Raw genomic sequence first — 16,434 nt, 5'->3', positions numbered from 1 at the left:
GGCTGGGCAAGCCATGAGCAGCACAGCTCCTTCCCTCCGGTGGGTGCCGGGAAGAGGGCAGGGCTGCCAGGACGGTGATGTGGTGAAGGGTGCTGCCCACTGTCCCCCATGCTCCAGCCCCAGTACTCGGGGCACCAATGTGCTCTGAGGGTCCATGGCAGCGGCTGGATGGCTTGGCGGGTTAGCAGGGGCCTGGTCAGATTGTCGGTTGGCACAGGGAGGGGACACAGGATGCTCACCTGCCTGGGCTCCCTAGCAGGAACCTGTGGGGACAGAGATGGTGCCATCAGCCATGCTCCCAACACACCAGTGCCCCAGCAGCTCCAGCCACACACACTCACCATTCACCCCGTGCTGCCACTGCCTCTTTCCGCACCAGCCTCTTCTTGTCATCCAAAGGCTTGGCCAGCGCCCGGATAACACGGGCCTTGTATGGGAGCAGCTGTAGGACAGAAAGGACTCTTGGTGAGAAAGCTGGGTGCTAGCTGCACCCCAGGAGGAGGTTTGGGACCCCCTTGTCCCCCTACATGCAGGAGCAGGCAGCTGCAGGAGCACTTACCACTGTTGTGGGCAGGCTGGTCAACGCATGGGCACAGCGCAGGGCAGCGATGCGGACAGCCTAGAACAGACAGGGCTGAGGACAGGGGCAGGGGCCGGGGAGAAGGGTGTGGAGGGGGAAGGAGGGGACACACGCACCATGGTGGGGCTCAAGGTAAGGCTGAGGAACTTGGTGACCAGTGTGTTGACATGCAGGCTCATGATCTGGGGGGCTTCGAGCAGCAGTGGCTGGAGGCAGCTCAGCGTGGAGAGCTGCACCACACGGTCTGAGCAGGACAAGGCCTCAAGGAGGAGGGGAAGCAGCTGCAGGTGGGGAGGACACAGGAGACATGAGTAAGTCCCAGCTGTGCACTCTGAACCGCCACATTCCTCCCCCCCCCAAAACTGGCACTCACTGTGGGCAGCTCTGTCACCAGCACGGGCTTGGGGAGGTGATTCAGCACATGGGACAGGGCCTTCAGGTAATTCGCCTTCACATCTGTGGAGAGCAGAGACGGTTACACGCAGCCAGGGGAGGGAAGGGATGCTGGCTCAGGCCCCCTGGATAAGGGGGGACATAGGATGGCAAGGCCAGGCTGGGGGTGGCCACTCACCGGGGCCAGCCCCGTGGAAGCCCTGCACCAGCTTGGGGACGTTGTCAGTGAAGAAGCGCTGGCGGAACATGATGCGCACGTCGGCATGGCAGCCCTTGTGCAGCACGTCTGGGGACTTGGCCATGAGCAGGAAGAAGCCGTCAGCTGTGGCGGCACCCAGCTCCATGTCGCCCAGCAGACCCAGCAGCTGTGAGGGAAAGAGCCCTGAGATGGGGTGCCCTGCTGCTGCAGGGTCTCAGCTGGCCATCGGGGGAGTAGGTAGGCTCCTCTGACATCACCCACCCTGTTGCTGCTTACCTTGTCTGTCAGGTGGGAGCTCAGGGGGTGGTAGCGCAGCACCAGGGCTTTGGTTACCTGTGCAGGCAGAGCAGAGTCAGCGCCAGCCTGGGCCCCCCTGGCTCTGCCCCCCTTACACCCAGGGTGGCTCTTACCCAGAGCAGCAGGGTGAGTGCCTGCATTCGGCGGGGGCCCTGTGCAAGGCCGGACTCCATCCTGTTTACTCCAAGCTGCAGGATCTCATCCAGCTGCTGCCCTGGGGACACAGAAGGGACAGGCTGAGCCATTCCCCTGCCAGCAGCGGGCAGGGACTCACAGCATCCTGCCCAGCTCTCCTTACCTTCTGGGTGCTTGTTCACCAGCCCTGCGAAGCACTTGGCAGCTGTGGTGGCTGTGAAGGGGCAGTTGCAGGAGCAGCTCAGTGCCAGCAGCTCCCGGAGCAGCCGTTCCTGATGAGGAATTGCCACCTGGACGAGACGCAGCACGTTACAACCCAGGGCCACACCTGCTCCATTCTTCTGCCCATGGAGCTTGCATGGACCCCAGCAGGTGGGCACTTTGGTCAGGGCCCTTTCCCCACCCTGCTCCACCCCAACTCACGTTGCGGGGCAAGGAGCAGACAAAGGCCATGAGGAGGGCAACCAGGCGTCTCTGTGCCTCCAAGCACTCTCCATCCTGTGGGGCAAGAACAATGCTCATGTCATCATGTTCCTTGCTGCCAGCCTGTGCCAACATCATCATTCCCTGTCCCTGTCCCAGTATCCGAGTCCCAACCACCCAACACACCTCAAAGGGCTGGAAGGAGCAAGGAAAACTGTTCTGGGGTAGGAAGGAGACCTCTCCGTCCAGGAAGAGGGGCACCACGTGAGACACGCTCCGTGCAGCCAGCCTGGGAGAAAGCAGACATTGCAATGTGCTGCTCTGGGAGGGTCAGCAGAGAGCTCCAGGGTACCTCCCAGGAGGTGTAGGGTCCCCCTGAACAGCATCCCAACCCAGCATCACTCACTCAGGGCTCAGGTGAGTGGTGGCAGCGCTGATGACAGGGACCATGGCAGACAGCACCTCTTCCTCTAACAGTGCCTTGCCCAGCAGCGGGTGGGTATTCTCTGTGGGCAGAGGGAAGAAAGGGACACGCTGGAGCCCACTGCCCAGAGGAAGAGGCAGGCACAGCCCCCTGATCCCCACCAGCTCCTGGGCAGGGCTGCTCTGTCTCTGGCAAGGGGCTGCACGGCTCACGGTTGCCAGAGGGCGGCAGCAGCAGCGCTGGTTGCAGGGTCAGGGACCTCAGAGAACCCAGGAAGCCGTCAGCATTCCCCTCCAGTACTACACCTACCTTGCATGGCAGCCTGCACGGCCATGGCCAGCAGGCAGGGCACCACCGTCTGGTGGAAGTACCAGCAGCTCTCTTCGAGCTGCTGGCACTGCAGGGCCACGCGGTGCAGGCTCTGGCACACAGAGACCATGTCTTGGGGGCTCCTGGCCTCACTCTCTGCAGGGCATAGTCACAGTCACATCAAACCGCCACAGCACCCACCACCCTGATCTGCACCAGGACAATGCAGCCCCTTCCCTCATCCCACACCAGTGGCAGGATCCACAGCCCAGCCCTGGGCTCCTCACCCCATAGCAGTCCCCGCTCTCTCCCAGCCACCCCTGGTGACAGAGGCACCTCCTGCACAGAAACACTCCGTGGAGCTGCCTGTCGTGGGCTGCGTTACCTTTCTGCACCTTTCGGAAATGTTGCAGCAGGACAGGGACGGTCTCCCTCACAATGCTGGGGTGGGTGGACATGGCTGCCAGGGCCTGCAGACAACGCTGCCGCAGGGAGCGGGGATCCCAGGAGTTCTCCTCCTCCCGCTCTGGAGAGGGAATACACCTCAGAGGGGTACTGGGGTGACCCCAGACCCCCTCACCCCAAGGGCATCCAGGGCCCAGATGCTGCCAGGGCAGATGGGGTGAAGCAGCACAGGAGAACCAGCCTGTGTCAGGCCCAAGGCACCCTGCCCGCTCTGTGGCTGGGCAGCTCCTCTCCTCAGGGGTGATCCTGGCCAGGCTGGCTGGTTGCCAGTGCCCAGCACAGCTTTCCCTGTGCCAGTACCATACTGCCTGCACAGGGAAGCCCCCAAGGAGAGCCACCCACCTAAGCCACATGGCACAGCCCTACCACCTGGTAGGAGCTGAGCGGGGATAGCTTCACCCCTAAAGCAGACATGATTCCCTTGCCAAGGCTGCAAGCCCTACCTGACTGCAGCTCCTCTTCAAGCCTGGGTACCATGCGTCCAGAGAAAACCTTCGGGTAGATGGGGGCTAGAGATCCAGCTGCCTCCATCGCCGCTTCACTGCCAAGGGCAAAGACAGCAGAAGGGGTGACGTGAGCACTGCAAACCCTGGGCTACTTGTACACCAGCTGCACAGATCTAGGCCAGTAGGTGCCTCCAGTAACCATTCCTCAGCAATCTGCCCTTTTCACCCTACTGGTACACAGTGCAGCTTTGACAGGCCCAGACTTTTTGATTTCCAGCCCAGAAATTGCCTGGTTTATCCCTTTGCTCTTACACCCACATGGTCTTTTAGTTCAGACAATTCCTGTGTCTTGCCCAACTACAGCCCTTCTCTGCAGCAAGGCCAGGCTTCGTTCCTCCCCCCAGACAGTGGGTGATTGCAGTGGTGCCAGCCTGCCCCTCACCTGCTTTGGGAATCCTCCTCACACAAGGCAAGACGGATGAGGTGATCCACAACCAGCTCCAGGTCAGAGGGAGACAGGAAGCCTGGAAGAAGAACCGTAGAGGCATCCTGCCCTCAGCCAAAGGCAAAGATGACTCTGTTCTGGCCAGCATCCTTTCCCCTCCTCCAGGCTAATAGCAATGTAGCAGGACGCCAAACAACAGAGATACAAGGTGCCCAGCAAAAACAGGCAAGAGAGAGACTAAGTATCCCTGGAACTGATTGCCCGGGTATAAGATGCTGCCACTGCTTCTGTGCACCTACAGACAGCAGGCAAGGATGTCCCAGCAGCCACAGGCATAGTGTCTCCCAGAACAGGATGACATCTCCCTCTGCCTCCCCAAAGGAAACAAGGCACCAACCATGCAGAGAGCCCAGGACAGTCAGAGCTCTGATCCCAACCAGCTGCAGCTGCACACTGGGGTCAGTCAGCGCTGAAAACACCACAGAGCAAACCGGGTCTCGAAGCAATAGCAGAGTGCTCTCATCTGGAGAGAGAAGCACAGAGTCACTGCCTGCGCCACCACGCAGCCACCACCACAGCATCTGACAAACCCTTTCTGGGGCCCTGTTGGTTGACACCCAATCATGCCAAGTCCCTGGGACACGGCAGGGTGTCACACACGCAGCCACCCAGGTCAGTGAGCTTTCCTTCTCTGTCAGCACACAAGAAGGTGGGGCCACAGCCAGCAGCCCCCTGGGACACAGGTGCCTCCAGAGGGACCAGCAAGCCTCACCTTCTTCCACATGTCCCCACTTCTGCTGCAACTCCAAGAACCCCAGCAGCATTTCCAAGATTGTCCTCCTCTGGCTGCTCTGCAGGGACACAAAGGAGTAACCCAGATCACCATTACTGCTGGGACACAGCTACGCCTCAGCCCAGTGCTGCAGAGACAGAGGGTGCCCAGCTAGGGAAGGATGTCCACCTTCATACCTTGCTCCCACCATGCCTGCCAGAGCCAGCAGGCACGCTCAGCCCTGCGATGGCAGAGACAGGGGTGACCCTCACCTGCGGGTGCTTGGTGTACTGCTCCAGCAGCAGGGGTAGGACGTTGTGGGTGACGTGGTGGTAAGCACGGAGGGAGGCGCCCGCTGCTGCCTGCAGAAGTTTGGCACTTGGCCACACTAGCTTCATGTCAGGCTCGCACAGATGGTGCCTGCAATCTGAGATACGCTGGGCATCAGCTGCAGAGCTCCTTTGCCTCATGTGCAGGGACGCAGCTGATCTCTGGGCTGGGATGTGCTGCTGGGGCATAGCTCTGAGCTGCCCCACAGCCTCCCTGGCAGAGCTGCGTCCCCTGGCTCCAAGCCCACAGCACAGCCGTGAATGCCCCAATCCCAACAGAGGGGAAAGCAACTAAATCCAATAGACATTTCCTACTGTGCCACCTTCTCCTCCCTTCCTGCAACTAATTCCCTTGGAGAAGCCAACAGTGGCTGTGAGAGCTAGAAAGATAAGAGAGGTTTCAAACAGAAGAGGAGGGAAGATGTCTAGGCAGAAGCACACTTTGCAGGCTTGGGGCAGGGGAGGTCTCTCTGTTACCTACCTTGCAGGATGCTGCTGAGGAAGGAGTCCAGCAGGTCCTCGGTGTCAGAGCTGAGCACAGAGCGCGAGAGGCAGGCAGAGAGGGCGTGCAGAGCGGCCAGGCACTCCGCCTCGACCTTCTCACTTGCTGTCTGGAACACCTGCAGGAGAGGCCGTAGGATGAGCCAAGCTCCGGCTTCACACTCTCACCGTGGGCTGAAGGGCTCAGACTCCCGCTTCGCTTCCCACATGCTTCAAACATGCAGTGGCACATCAGAGCCCCAGGGCAAACTATGAGGGCTGGGCTGTCCCCTCCTGTTTTCAGCTGGGGCTGTCCAAGGTGGGGGTTGTTAGGAGATATGGGGCCTGCCTGGTCTGGCTGTGAACTCCTGCTCAGCAGGAGCCCAGCTGTGGTGGAGCGTTTGTTAGGGGCTCTGCAGTACTCACCTCCCTGCGCAGGGATGACCAGAGGCTGGGGAGGAATTCCTGCAGCTCCTTCTGCCCATAGATGGCACAGCAGGCAGTCTGCAAGAGGGAACCAGGAGAAAGCATCAGAGAGAAGCCAGTACTGGGAGAACACAAGAGCGGGGACACTGCCTATCCTGGCAGACTCACACTGAACTGCACAAACCACTCAAGGGAGAGAAAAAGAAGAAAGAGTGATGCAGGCCAAACTAGGCCTCTGGAAATGGGCAGGGAAAAATGTAATGAAATATAACAAGTGTAAAGTATTGCACCTGGGCAGGAACAACTCCAGGTTCCAGTATAAGTTGGAGAATGACCTGCTAGAGAGCAGCATAGGGAAAAGGGAGCTGGGGGTCCTGGTGGACAGCAGGATGACCATGAGCCAGCACTGTGCCCTTGTGGCCAGGAAGGCCAATGGCATCCTGGGGTGTATTAGAAGGGGTGGGAGTTAGTAGGTCGAGAGAGGTTCTCCTGCCACTCCTCTCTGGCCTGGTGAGACCACACCTGGAATATTGTGTCCAGTTCTGGGCCCCTCAGTTCAAGGACAGGGAACTGCTGGAGAGAGTCCAGCGCAGGGCAACAAAGCTTCTGAAGGGAGTGGAGCATCTCCTTTATGAGGAAAGGCTGAGGGAGCTGGGTCTCTTTATTTTGGAGAAGAGGAGACTGAGGGGTGACCTCATTAATGTTTACAAATATATAAAGGGTGAGTGTCACAAGGATGGAGCCAGGCTCTTCTCAGGGACAACCAATGGTAGGACAAGGGGTAATGGGTTCAATCTGGAACACAAGAAGTTCCACTTAAATTTGAGAAGAAACTTCTTCTCAGTGAGGGTGACAGACACTGGAACAGGCTGGCCAGGGGGGTTGTGGAGTCTCCTTCTCTGGAGACATTCAAAACCCACCTGGACACATTCCTGTGTAGCCTCATCTAAGTGCTCCTGCTCCAGCAGGGGGATTGGACTAGGTGATCTTTTGAGGTCCCTTCCAATCCCTAACATTCTGTGATTCTGTGATTCTGTGAAATTGTGGCTCTGCAAGGGAGTCTCCATCTGGCAGGGAGAAGGGCTCAGAGGTGGCTGCTGCTGCCACAGACCAGCTCTGGGCTGAAGGGAAGAGGGGATCCCTCCTTACCAGAGTCTGTAGGGAGTCAAGTTTGGCACTTTGCAGGTCTGAGTCCAGCTTCTCAATGAGTAGAGGGAGAAGGAACTGCAGAGAGAGGTAGTATTTAGACTCAGCCCCCTCTTTGCACTACCTTGTCCATGGCCCTGCAGGGCTGCAACCTCAGCCTCTGACAGGAGAGCACAGGTGGTGGACACCGGCCACAGGCAGCCCCTTCCCAGGGTGTCAGCGTCAGCACCTGTCCCATGCCCAGCCAGGCAGGAGACAGGGCTGCCCAAGCATGGGTTCTTGCTCCCAGATGCTCCCTTCCCACAGAGCCACAGTGGGAGCTGCAGCACTATGAAATGCAGCCTGTGTTCAGGGAACAGTGGGGTGCTCAAGAACCCCCTAGGAGCTTCCTACCTCTGCAAATTGGGTCGTAGAGGCTAGTACGGCCCGGAGGCTCAGGATCAGGTCTTCTCTCTGGATGCCGTGAGGATCATTGGGGGGCTGCAAGGGAAACAGAGAGAGCAGGTCACTGGTCAGGAAACCTCCCAACCTAGCCATCAGCCAAGGCTGCATCACCTCATCTCCAGCAAAGCAGCAGCAATGCCAGTCACTGCAGCCAGCCTGGCATGGACCTGTCAGCCTGGCTACCACTGATCACAGCTAAACACTGCCCAGCCAAGACTCTCGCCCACTCTCTCCTCCCATCCCCTGGAGGGGCCACAACCCCCTGAGAAAACACCAGAAGGAACAGGTTGTGGCACAGGGCAGACTCACTCACTGGAGTAAAATCGATGGGGAAGTAGCAGGACGTCACTTCAAACAGCTCCTCCACAAAGGGACCTGCAGGAAAAGGACAGAGGACGTGAGCAGAGACACTGGGCAGAAGAAGCACAACAATTATGTTTAGCATCCATGACAGGCTGTCCCTGCACCTGCTAAAGCATGACAGGAACAACACCAGCTCTGGTCAGACCCAAGGACCACTCATCCAACAGCACAAAGAAAAGTTACATGTCCCCAGCTCAGTTCTGTAGAGGAGGTACAGGCTCACCCAGGGCGTAGTTCTTGGCAATGAGATCACGCACAATCTGAAAGGCCACCAGCAGGTTGCGGGGATCTTTCTCCCCATCCATGACCTGGATGAAGCCGAAGGTGAAGTCGGCACCCAGGCCCTTCAGCTCTGCAAAGAGGAGTGTGAGTAGATGCAGGACAATGGGCCTCACCAAAATGGCATTAAATCAGCCTGGTTTCCCCAGGCCAACAGCTCTTCCAGCTCTTCACAGGCAGAGCAACAGAGCCTTTGGAACAGGCAAAAGTGAGGCATTCTCCCAGCCTGGACAACCCCAGAGCGGTTCTGGCATCTGCGCCCTCACCTTCCTCCCTGGTGCTCATGAAGTTGGTGATGATGCTGTAGACTGTATGGCGATCCAGCTGCAGCAGGGACTGGAGGGAGGAGCAGAGCAATCAAAGCAAACTTCTGCACACAGCAGCAATGCTACCCACCACCCAAGGGCAGAACCCCAGCAGTGCAGCTGCTGCGTCCTGGCTTGCAGCTCCCATTTACCACATGCAAAGTGTGCACATGCCTATGCAAGAGCACCTGAGCATGACTGTGTCCATCACTGCATAAATGAACCATCATAGTCACACCAGGGCCACACATACTGCCCAAGGCCCTGCCAGCATAAACAGTCTCAAACTGGAGGAAAATTTGGGTGCTGAGGGCACTTAAACACAGCCTGGAGAACAGAACAAAGGAAATAACTCCCCCAGGGCTGAGAGAAGAAATGACAAGGGCCAAACAGGACTCTCAGCTGCCATCTGCCTCTGACTGCAGTGAGACACTGTCTCTAAGCTCTGCAGGAGCACTGCACTGCTGCTGAAGGATGTGCCACGCTGCACTGCCACCAAATGTGCTCAGTCCTCAGGGTAGACAGTCTGTCCCCAGACATCCAGGGAGTGGGGAGCAAGGACAAGAGGATGGGAATCACATTGCTCACCTGCACATGTACCTCCTGGAAGATGGTTTTGAGCACAGATACTGCTAGCCCTGGGGACAGTACATCACACATGCTCTGGGGACAGGAAAAGAAAAGCAAAATAGAAAACTATGATGGCAGCCACACAACAGAGTTCCTGCTTCTGTACTGCAGTCAGCTGGAGGATCCTCTCCTATGCCACAGAAAGCTCACCACCCCCACAGACAGGACAGGACGAGATGCCCATCTCGTCCCTGCTGCTCCCCAGAGCAGCCTGGGAGTCCTGGCCCCAACACCAGCACAGGGCAGGGAATCACGGTAGCCTCCTCTTCACTGCCCCTCTGCCAGGGGCACAGCAGGAGACAGGGCAATGCTACTGGGCAGGAGCTGACAGCCCAGCCAGGCCACACTCAACAAGGCGCTCCAACCTGTACCCAGGTGTTCCACCTCCCCAGCACTGTTCTGAAGCACAGCCCAGTGCTACAGGCTGGGCGCTCAGCTCACCAGTGCTCGGAGTCCCTGGAGCACCGAGGGGATCACAAGGTGATGATCTTGCAGTCGGTTCTCATAGAACAGGACCAGATGCAGCACTGTCAGAAACAGACACCAACCTGCGTTAGTCCCAGGAAATGCAGCTGCCGGGCACCAACCCCAGCTCTGGCAAAAGCAGCTGCCAGATGAAGAGCAAGCACATCTCACACTGGTGAACAGGACAAACTGCCATGTTTGTGTGCACTCACCTGGCTCCAACACTTTCACCCTCCCCCCATCAGCAACTCACACCTGACTGCAGCGGGGCAGCACCCACCCCAGTCATTGCAGAGCTGTTGGAGCCACCCGAGAGGTGTTTGCCCTGGCCTGTCCAGACACGTGGGTGCAGACACCAGCGGGGAAGCAGCAGTTGCCTGCTCAGCGGAGGCTGAGGATGTCCTGGGGTGGGGCACAGGGCTGGAGCAGGAGCTCCAGCTTCCCTGCTTGGCTCCACAGCACGTTCCCGGCCCCTGAGTCATGGCCATGGGCGCCTGCACACCCCAGCTCTGGGGAGGGGCAGCAGGAAGCAGACTGGAAGAGCCGGTAGCAGCATCCTGCGCCCACAGTTGCTGCAGAAACTCACCCCCCCAGGAGGCAGCCTGACACAGCACTTGAGACATGAACTGCGTGAGGAGGGACACGCAGAGAGACAGGGTCAGCTGCCTGTGCCTTCCTAGGGAGCTGGCTCTGGCCCTCCAGAGCTCTTGCTGACTTGGCTCTAACCCATCTCACTCCCCTTGCTCAGCTGCCCTGGCTTTGCCAGGCATCCCCACTGAACCTCCCCACCTCCGGTTGCCCCTCCAGAGCAACCCAGTCCCCATCACAGCCATCACCAGTACACCAGTAGCTAGTCTGTTCATACTCTCTGCGCAGCTGCTCTCAGCCCTTGCCTGGCACCTGTCTGAGACTTAGAGAGAGCCAAATGCCAAGGACTAAGCACCTTTTACTTCCATCTTTCCCTTCCTCCACCTCACTCACTAGCTGCCCCCACCTTGCCAGCCTGCATGGGTTCAGCTATCCATCAGCAAGGCCTTCAGCTCCAAGTCAAAGTTTGGCAGCACTTACTGGCTTCCCCTGCTGCCTGTCATTTGCTATGGGACATTTCACACAGCCAAACCTTCTTGCCTTCATGAATGGGGTGTCTTCCTCTCCCCACCCTGGTCCTCCACTCCACTCTCATCCTTACGCTGATCCCCCCCTCCTCCTCAGGGTTCCCCAAAACTAATCTGGGCAGGCTGTAGGGCTGCAGTGTGACTTGCTTTGTGAACAATGGTTTTCCTGCACTGAATCACCACCCAAGGATTTTGACATGCAGATGTGTCCCCAAGATGTCCCACGCGGCGCTGAGCACGCCTGGGTGTGCAACACCCACATACTGCCATGGGCACCAGCTGCAGCCCAGGGATTTGGTGTGCTCAGGGAGTGACACGAATTGTGTGGTGAGGCTGGCAAAAAGGCTGCAGCATGCAGCCCTATGCCCTCCTTGGACTTTGACTGAAGAGACATGTACATAGTTGTCACAGTGCTAAATCAATCCCTTTGCCAACTGCAGGACAGACACCTAAGTGGCACAGGCTTTGTCCCCAACCTGCCAGCAGCCACTCCAGGGCCCGGAGTAGCCCTTACCTTCCTTCTCCTGGAGCTGGAAGTAACACTGGAGCAGGACTTGTGACAGCAGCTGGATGCCTCGCCCTCGCATCTGAGGATCTGTGTTCTCCAGGCAAGATCTAATCCAAGTGGGGAGAAAGCCCAAGAGACCAGCTGTGAGCAGGGACACCCAAGCAGGACACACATCCTGAGCAGACACATTATAAAAACAAAGAGGTGCTGCTCTCTGGGCAAGAGGGAAACAGCCCAACCCTGCCTGACTTGGCAGCATGGTGGGAACAGACCCCTCTTCCTCACCCATGCTGCACACGTGCACCCAGCCCCAGAGCCATGCAGCAATAAATCCAAGTTCTCAAGTCAGACCAAAGAACTTGCTCTTGCACCATGCTCTGCACCTGCAACTCAGGCTCCCAAGATCACAAGAGCTGAAAGAGGGCAAAGCCTCTTACAGTGAGGCAAACCCAGCCCCCAGCTTGGCAGAAATAAGCCTCCCCAAGTCCCAGGCCACAACAGCTCAGAGACAGAAGTGAAAGCTGAGTGCCAGCCAACTCGTGACATGGTGATGTGTAGCTGTGTACTCAGGCAGCTCCTGATGGGACAGTCCCAACTGAGAAGTGCCCTACAGCTCGCTGCCTGCCACAACACCTCTCCTTGGCCCTGGGAGAACATCAGGAGCTGCTTCAGCCTTGTTCTTTCCCAAACAGCTCCCAAGTCCTAGGAGGGCAAAGCACCATTCAGGCCCCATGCTGCAACCAGACCAGATCCTTGCAGGCCTGTGTGCTGCTGTGTGTCACCAGTGCTGACACCAGCTTGTCCTGGATGAACAGCACACTTTTCCTTCTCACTGTCCCTCCTTGCAGGAACCTCCCCTGCAAGGCCCTTACACGACATATAACATGTATAAGGCTTTTCTTACCCCAGGGCTTCCACAAGCTGCAGTACAGTCCAGCTTCCATCTTTCACCCCTGGAGAAAGGATGTAAAGAGAGTGAACCACAGAGACCCCCAGACCATCAGTGAGGCTCAGCCCTGGAGAGAAGTACCGGGAAGGGCCCCAGCACCACAGCAGGAAAGGCTGGCTGGGTGCTGGCACCTCGCTAAATACCAAAGGAGCCATGTGTGCTTAGCTGGTGAAGCTGCCTCCAGTCCTGCCTGCAAACATGTCTGGAACCAAGTGCTGCCTTGACTAGATCAGAGTTGAGAGCAGTGACACTCACCTGCACTTTGCCTGTACCCTCTCCCCACAGCCTGGCTGCATCCACTTTGCTGAGAGGCCAAAAAACACTTCCCTAATGTGAGCAAGCTGGGAGGAGACAGAGGGCAGCCCCCCAGGTGCTTCCCAAGGGACAGTTGGCCAAGCAAACAGCCCAGGCACTAGTGATCACCCAGCTCCCCACCGCCTCCATGCTGTGCTGAGCAAGACCTGCACAAACTCCCTGTCAGATGGAGGGCAGGGAGAAAGGCGACTTTGTGGTCAGAGGAAGATGAAGCTTTGGCACTCCTGGAGCCTCTTTCCAGCTCTGACTCAGACACCCCACCAGGTTGCCTCACTCACCTTCTGCCTCAACATTCTTGCAACTCAACTGGGGGAAGAGTCACTCCTCAAGAGGCTTTGGGAAGGACCTGCTTTATCCTATAAGAGCCTTGGCAAAAGGGCAGGTTCTCCACTCCCACCAACCATCACCAACATGCCACTTTCCCAGTAGGAAAAGCTCTGTGCATGCCCTATGGTCAGACATGGGGTGGGAGGGAAGAGACTGCCTTACCTTCAGAACCCTGACCTGTACATCAGGTGGCAAAGAACATTGCTGGGAAACAAGCAGCACCTCTTACTCTCTACCTGGACAAAACAGCTTTCAAAAAAAGCACCTTCCAGTCACTGAGACTCACTGTCTTTGCCCAGGAGCACTTCTGGGTACTCCGGAGGGCCCTGCACATCCCTCTGTCCTGCTGAAGTCTTGCCTACATGACTGACAGGGCATCCAGTCCCTCAGAATCCTACAGGTTTCATTTGAGGGTTTCCCAGGTCTTGTCTCAGCCAGTGTCTCCTGCTGCTGCAAGCACTTACTGTCTCTCTCTAAGCAATTATTTCCAGCATTAAGCCACACTGTTCATCAGAGAGCAGTCTCTGGGGATGGGAGAAGGGATGTTGTTGTTTTCTGACAGCAGGCAGCCCCAGAGACAGACCTTCCACTCCCTCTGGGCACAGCAGGGAGCATGAGCCCAGACTGATGGACAGAACAGGTAAGGCGAACTGCGAGAAAGAAGAGAAAGCCAGCAGGTCACAGAGTCAACAGGCACAGGCTGAGCAGGGGATGCCCTGAGCAACAGCCATACAGTGCTGGCGAAGTGCAACAGCAAGTGGGTGCTGTGCACTGGCACAAAGCAGAGTGAGCGGCCAGCAGACCTCACATGGCCCCTTCACACCAGCATCCCAACATCCTGTTCTGCAAGCTCCTGCAAAGCCCTCGTGCCTCTGAACCACCATGGAGAAGGTCCAAGACAAACACTGTCTATGCAGCCAAACACTCTGCCTCTGCATTTTCAGAGACCAAAAACAGCATCTATGCAAAGCTGCTGGTTTCCTAATCAACAGGAAAGAGCTGAGGTGTAATGATCAAACCACAATCAGCTACTGATGCTCCTGCAGTTAGCAGCCCCTTCACTCAGCTATGGTGAGAGAACTCACTCTGTTTGGAGACCCAGGGATGTGACCAGCTTCACTTCTTGTGGTGTGACCACACCAGCCCTGACACCACGACCTGCGAGTGTAGCCTCCTGTTCACAGGCAGAGTCGCACAGGCCATGGCTGAAGTGCAAGCACAGCTATAATCAGACCTGTGTCATCAGCATGGCAGGCACAGTGGCGAGCCTGTGAAACTTCTCCCTCCACATCTGGCAGCAGCAAGTTCCTGAGGTCAATTACGTACCCAGAATCTCAGCACTACCTTTACCAGGAGGGGTTGCCTTCCTATTCTGGTGCTCCTGCAGTCCAAGAGGCTAACCGAGAGCAAGACATTTACCTTTTGCTGCATTACTGCTCAGAATCAATCTGCTCCCTTTCCTGACACTTCCTCTCCCCTTTCACGCGGTGGCCTAGACATCAATCACTTCCACACACTTTCCATTCTTGTCTTCCCCACACCCTCAAAATGTGAGCACAGCATTCCCGGAGAGCGTGCAATGGATTCCTGTGACAGCAGTATCTTTCTTTCCCGATCTTTTAATAAATGAGTTCAATCTCCTTCTGCCACCCACTGATCTGTGCAGCCTGAGCTGCCTGTGATAGCACTGAGGTCTTTCTTCCACTTGCCAAGTTACCTTCAGTTTAGTGCTCACCAACATATGGGAGAAGCTCAACACATTTCTTCCAGCAATTGCACAACGGCCACAAGGTTAGAAAAAAACTGCCCTTTCGCTCAAGGATATGTGATGCAAGTTAATACTTTCTGATGTGTGATTCTATAAGAGGTCAGAGGGGCCAAAGGACACTTGCCGGCTCCCTCACTTGTCAAGATAGGTTTGTCACAAGCGCCATACGGTTGATGAGAGCCAGGGGGGAAGGGGCAGCTCTTCTCTTTGTACATCTTTGAAGAGACAAAGCTTTCTCCAGGGACTTCTGTAGCACGACCATAGATGACATAGTCAGCTGTAAGGTTATCTTTCCCCACTCTATCCCAAATATGTCAGAGGCTTTGTGCAACTCTCTTGCAACATCTTGAATGTCACACAGTTTAGTGAATTCCTCCAGACTTCCTCGGCATTTTCTTCACCCTGCATTATATGGACCACCAGGTTATGCTCCCGTTTTGCCAGCTCATCTCATCACCAAGATACCATGGATCAGTTCACAATTCATCAGTCTCAGGAAAGGTCTATAAGCTACTCTCCTGTGTAACGTAGTCTACGTAGTCCTTCTCTGCTCTCTGAACTCCCTTCCAAAACACATTGAAGCCATTGCCTAGAAACCTAAATGTGCCGCTTTATCCTTAAAAAAAAGTCATGTTCCTGAAGCTGCAAGTTGCCTAAAACAACAAGTTCACCAAATCGGTGCTCCAGGCAGAAAGACAAATTATCCAAGATAATCAAATGCCTCAAGCCGTGCCAGGGAAAGAGGAGAAACAACAGAGACGGCAGTCAGAGCCTGGGCCAGCAAAGCCAGCACATCAGTCGTCTCCTACAGCATCTCACTAAAGCCAGAAGCTCCCTTCCCACCAGCACCTTCTCAGCCATCCAGTCACGGCCACCCCCCAGCCAGCCATACTCAGTACCACTCACAGCAGCCCCCACTGCACTCCAAGCCCCCAGTGCCATGGCCTGCAGCCTCGTGCTCCCGTCACCTCACATCCCCCGTGCCGCACCCCCCACCTCAAAGCCCCATTCCTGGCTCCAGGGCAGCCCTTGGCACCCCCAGCTGACCCGGCATCTTCAATGCCATCCCATGCTCTAGATCAGCCATCTAAAACCCCGACCCACCCCACAGGCCCCACAACTCTGCCTTCACCCCAGCTCCCCACAGCCCCGCAGCCACCCCCTCCCTCGCCTCACCCCAGAGCCCCCACCCGGTTGATGCCCCGCACCGAACCCAGAGGTCCCAGTCCTCACTCCCTGCCCATGCTCAGCCCACAGCTGCAGGGCCCTGCCCCACAACCCATGGCCATGTTCTGTCCCACACCCTGCCATGCCCTGCCGCATAGCCGGGCCTGTACCCAGCCCAGCCCAAATCCACGACTCGCCCCGCCGCCCCCCAGCCGTGCCCACGCCCGCCCCAGGCCCAGGCCCAGCCCCACCGCCGTGCCCACGCCCGGTCCGGCCCCGCCCCGCAGCCGCACCCGCTCGGTACCTGCCGCCACCTCCGCGGCGCAGCCGTCCTGCTGCCCGGTCACGAAGTCCCGGACGGAGGCGGCGAGCGCCGCAGCTCCCGCCCCAGCCCCGTCCCCGGCCGCCGCCATGACAGCCCGCGCGCAGGGCAGCGCCGCCGGCCCCACCATGCGCATGCGCTGGGCCTCGTGCCGCGGACGGTGGCAGCGCACGCGCGCGGCGGAAGCGCCCCCTCCTCAGCCCCTCGC

The 16,434-nt window shown here is 57.5% G+C and overlaps 1 protein-coding gene across 2 annotated transcripts; it reads right to left on the bottom strand.

The window, feature by feature from the left end:
- Positions 1 to 87: 87 nt before the first annotated feature.
- Positions 88 to 16,360, bottom strand: MMS19 (MMS19 homolog, cytosolic iron-sulfur assembly component). Of its 2 annotated transcripts, XM_065843788.2 has the most exons (31): positions 16,209 to 16,360; positions 12,283 to 12,331; positions 11,385 to 11,485; positions 9,732 to 9,817; positions 9,249 to 9,323; positions 8,622 to 8,691; positions 8,300 to 8,428; positions 8,027 to 8,088; positions 7,663 to 7,749; positions 7,273 to 7,347; positions 6,124 to 6,201; positions 5,699 to 5,837; positions 5,161 to 5,315; positions 4,889 to 4,967; positions 4,514 to 4,639; positions 4,114 to 4,195; positions 3,669 to 3,766; positions 3,146 to 3,286; positions 2,761 to 2,916; positions 2,434 to 2,533; positions 2,214 to 2,316; positions 2,028 to 2,102; positions 1,768 to 1,894; positions 1,583 to 1,683; positions 1,449 to 1,505; positions 1,152 to 1,338; positions 954 to 1,036; positions 697 to 861; positions 560 to 619; positions 342 to 442; positions 88 to 263 (listed from the first exon to the last, which is right to left on the bottom strand). In XM_065843788.2, exons 1-31 carry the CDS (start codon positions 16,354 to 16,356, stop codon positions 236 to 238), a joined length of 3,123 nt encoding a protein of 1,040 aa, XP_065699860.2. In that variant the 5' UTR covers positions 16,357 to 16,360; the 3' UTR covers positions 88 to 235. The 2 variants fall into 2 exon arrangements, with proteins under 2 accessions (XP_065699860.2, XP_071668157.1); XM_071812056.1 differs by lacking the exon at positions 7,273 to 7,347.
- Positions 16,361 to 16,434: the final 74 nt, after the last annotated feature.

The sequence above is a fragment of the Patagioenas fasciata genome, chromosome 8 (genome assembly GCF_037038585.1).
Source record: "Patagioenas fasciata isolate bPatFas1 chromosome 8, bPatFas1.hap1, whole genome shotgun sequence".
NCBI lineage: Eukaryota > Metazoa > Chordata > Aves > Columbiformes > Columbidae > Patagioenas > Patagioenas fasciata.
The sequence above is the reverse complement of the archived record's forward strand: the minus strand, read 5'-3'. Positions and strand labels throughout refer to the sequence as shown.